Here is a 3,305-nt window from a genome sequence, read left to right as displayed (position 1 = left end):
ACGCTTCCATTTGTCTCGGTCCGTGTGACCGAGTGCATCCGTCTTGTTTATTTCATTACAGCCACACAGTCGATAGGACGAATACCAAAAGACATTTTTATTCGTCGTTCCTTTAAAAACCTCTTTGCAGCACGGCTGTACAAAGCACAGACAGCGGTTTAGCGCGTGCGGCGCGTCAAATCGTTGAAACGCCGCACTCGTAAACCGTACACGGATTAAATTAGTCATAAAAAATACTATACATATTTGGTGTGGTTCTTTTTTGTGTTGGAACACCTAGCAACTCACTCAGCGCTGATTGTATTGGACTGCTCGACTGTTCTGTACGTCACACATGGACCCCTTATTGATTTATCGCTGTTTCTGTAACACACACACACCTCGTGCAAACTTCAAAGGGGTGAAGAAAAGAAAATCTAATCTTAACCTGTAGTTTGGCTTTCTGTTCAAAAGGAATATAGTTATCAATAAATAAGATGATTAAGACCCGAGCACGTACAAATAAAAGCACAGCGAAAAAAATAAGGCACTAAATAAACAGATACAACATCTGGATCGTTGTTCCGGCTATTAAAGGTGCAGTAAGTGATTTTAATGTGCCCCGCCCAGTTCATCCAAAATCACTCACTAAACCTTTTAATTCATCGACCTGAACGTTCAACACAGATTCGAGTTTCCTTCTCCAGTGTACAGATTGGTCGCTATGAGGGCGTAGCCGTGGTGCCCTTTTCATAGAAACAGTCCTCGTTAATGACGGAGGTGAGACTCTGGACGCTGAAGTCCCTCTCGAGCAGCGCGTTCAGGTCGACGCTGACCACCGCGGACTCGGACGGGTTGTCCAGAGAGTGGCTGTTTCGCCTCAGATTCAGCAGCGCCGCAGGGCTGCGTCTCGGCTCGCTTCTCGCTGACCGCCGCCTCACGGCGCTGAAGTGAGCCCGTCTCAGCTGGGGCTGCGTCTCGGGAGAGTTCACTTCACGGCCTTCGGGGTCCTCGCGGGCCCCGTCGCTCAGGCACAGCTCGTGGAACCGAGTCTCGATCGACCCGGGGGTGGAGTCACGGCGAGCCAAGCGCTCGCTGAAGCCATCGTCATTGTCGCCAAGAATGTCCGACTCCCTCACGCTGCTGTGTCTGAGGGTGGAGTTAGTGGGTGGGGCAGGGGGCGGGTCTCCACTGCTCTCACTTGCTGAATCGGTGTCTAAATGCACAAGCTTCAATGAATCGCTGATGGGCTTCTGGCACATCCAGGATGCTCGAGAGGAACCTGAAACACAGACACAGAGATGAGTGAGAGAACAACCATGTGTGTGTGTGTGTGTGTGTGTGCTGCACATCATGTGCCCTGAGCACCAATAATAATACTGGACCAATCAGTAGCAGATTCCCTGACCACATTTTCGTTATATAATTGATATCTGCTGGGCAACTAACAGGAAATTAAAACCTACTCCATTCCTTCACAAAAATGAAACGTACCCTTCGCTGTGTTTAAATGTGTCGCTCGTTCTGAAACCCACCAACGGCTGCGGCGGAGTCATGTTTATAGTCGGGTTAAGTAGCACCCGCAGATAAACATTGACAAAAACCATGTGGAATAAAGTGCAGCACGAAGCCATCATTTAACGATTCTTGATTACCGTAAAACCCCATATACAGTGCCCTCCGAAAGTATCGGAACAGTATGGCCCATTCTTTTGTTCTTGCTCTACACTAAAGACATTTGGGTTTGAGAATAAAAGATGGAGGATGAGACAGCAGATCAGGGTTTCAGCTTTCACTTCCTGATATTTACCTCTAGCTGACTCAGAATGATCAGAGCATGTGACTAAACGTGTATAGCACAAACCAATGCGTCAGCGGTGCTGTTCCAATGCTTTCGACAGGGACGGTTCACACACTTCAGCTTCTACATGTAGACAAGTCAATAGATTCTATCAAAATTGTAGTCGACACCCACTGGGGAGACGGGACTGACCGAGTTTAGCCGACGAAGGTAAATTTCCCCTCAGAGGAACGAGATGTTCTTTGCAGGTTCTCTCGGCTGGCCGCTCGGTTCCTCGCATCCCTTTGCGCGCGTTTTCCCTCAGAACGGCTCGGATCACCTTGACCGTGTTCACTTTGCTCTCAGGCGTGCTGAAGGAGACGGTAGTTCTTGGTTAGCATTTCGAGTAGCGCATCAGTTAGTGCTTTATGTTTTGATCCTGTAGCTCACCTGCTGCACAGCTGGAACACCGTCTCGGGTCGGCCCTCCAGCTCGGATTTGGTGTGGATAAGCTCCCAGACGCAGCTGCTTTCTGCGTGCAAAAGAAAAAGCTGAGCTTGGGGACAGTTTTAATCGGAATCAGCATTTAAACGTTAATGAGTCAGACACACTGTGTGTGTGTATCACATATTCAAGGTGAAAACTGCTCTTGTTGCTGATATTTGCCTGATTTTACATTTTGCATGCCACCATTGAACACACAGTAAATGCTGAATCCCTAACAGCTTCCTGTTCACGACGTAAGGTTCCTGTATGCTCAGCAGAACCTCTCAGTTCAAGATTCAGCCATGGAAATACAGCAGCTCGTGTCTTTTGTCAGAAATGATTAACAGTTTCTAATATTCGGCTGTTTTGTTTTTGTACTGAATGAAAAAACATGAAAATAAAAGTATGCAATAACGGTCATGACTCTCGTGCTTATTCTGAGTCCCCCCCCCCCCCCCCCCGGAACATTAGATCTTAAAGAGTGCAGTGTAATCATCACGCACAGAATAAAACACTCCATGTTGTGCTGTTAGAGGAAAATAATCAGCGAGGGTTTGAAGATACTGTTACAACAGCAGGTCCATGAGTGTTTTATTCCCCTTATACTGCAGCGGTTTACAAACCATTTCTGACGTTGTGGAACGTCTGTGAAACAAGTTCGTTCCTGTTCTCACTCGAGTTACAGAAGCTGTAAGTTCTTATGACGTAAATAAGACCAAAATAAAATAAAAATAAAAAAAAAAACTCAGCTCGTCATGAAACGGCGAAGAAGAATAAACTCCTCGGTCCGGAAGATGTCGGAAGACTTGGTTACAGCTTTACCGCTGAAACTGGAGACTCCTTCCATCAATGTTAAATAAATGCATTTGTCTTTACAGAAAACGTCACCCTTTTTTTTTTTTTTTTTAACCCTTTTAAGATCGATTTTTGGGAAATCTGACTCTCCGGCGTTTTGTTTGTTTATCAACCGCACTCAGCATCAAGTGCCACATGTCATTTTAAACAGGAGAACCTGAATCTTTCAATCGAGCCCATTTAAAGGCCCAATTTTCAATTTTTT

The 3,305-nt window shown here is 46.2% G+C and overlaps 1 protein-coding gene across 6 annotated transcripts in view; it reads right to left on the bottom strand.

Annotated features, from left to right (window-relative positions):
* Positions 1-401: 401 nt before the first annotated feature.
* Positions 402-3,305, bottom strand: part of tiam2a (TIAM Rac1 associated GEF 2a) — a 58,986-nt gene continuing 56,082 nt past the window's right edge. For all 6 annotated transcript variants that reach the window (XM_053632336.1, XM_053632330.1, XM_053632335.1 and 3 more), the window contains 3 exons: positions 2,210-2,291; positions 1,973-2,130; positions 402-1,261 (listed from right to left, as the gene is read on the bottom strand). In XM_053632336.1, the coding sequence (XP_053488311.1) occupies positions 702-1,261; positions 1,973-2,130; positions 2,210-2,291 (800 nt within the window). In that variant the 3' untranslated portion in view covers positions 402-701. The remainder of the gene's footprint in view (positions 1,262-1,972; positions 2,131-2,209; positions 2,292-3,305) is intronic.

Source organism: Ictalurus furcatus, chromosome 9, assembly GCF_023375685.1.
Source record: "Ictalurus furcatus strain D&B chromosome 9, Billie_1.0, whole genome shotgun sequence".
Taxonomy (NCBI): Eukaryota; Metazoa; Chordata; class Actinopteri; order Siluriformes; family Ictaluridae; genus Ictalurus; species Ictalurus furcatus.
This window is presented reverse-complemented; position numbering and strand designations above follow the sequence as displayed.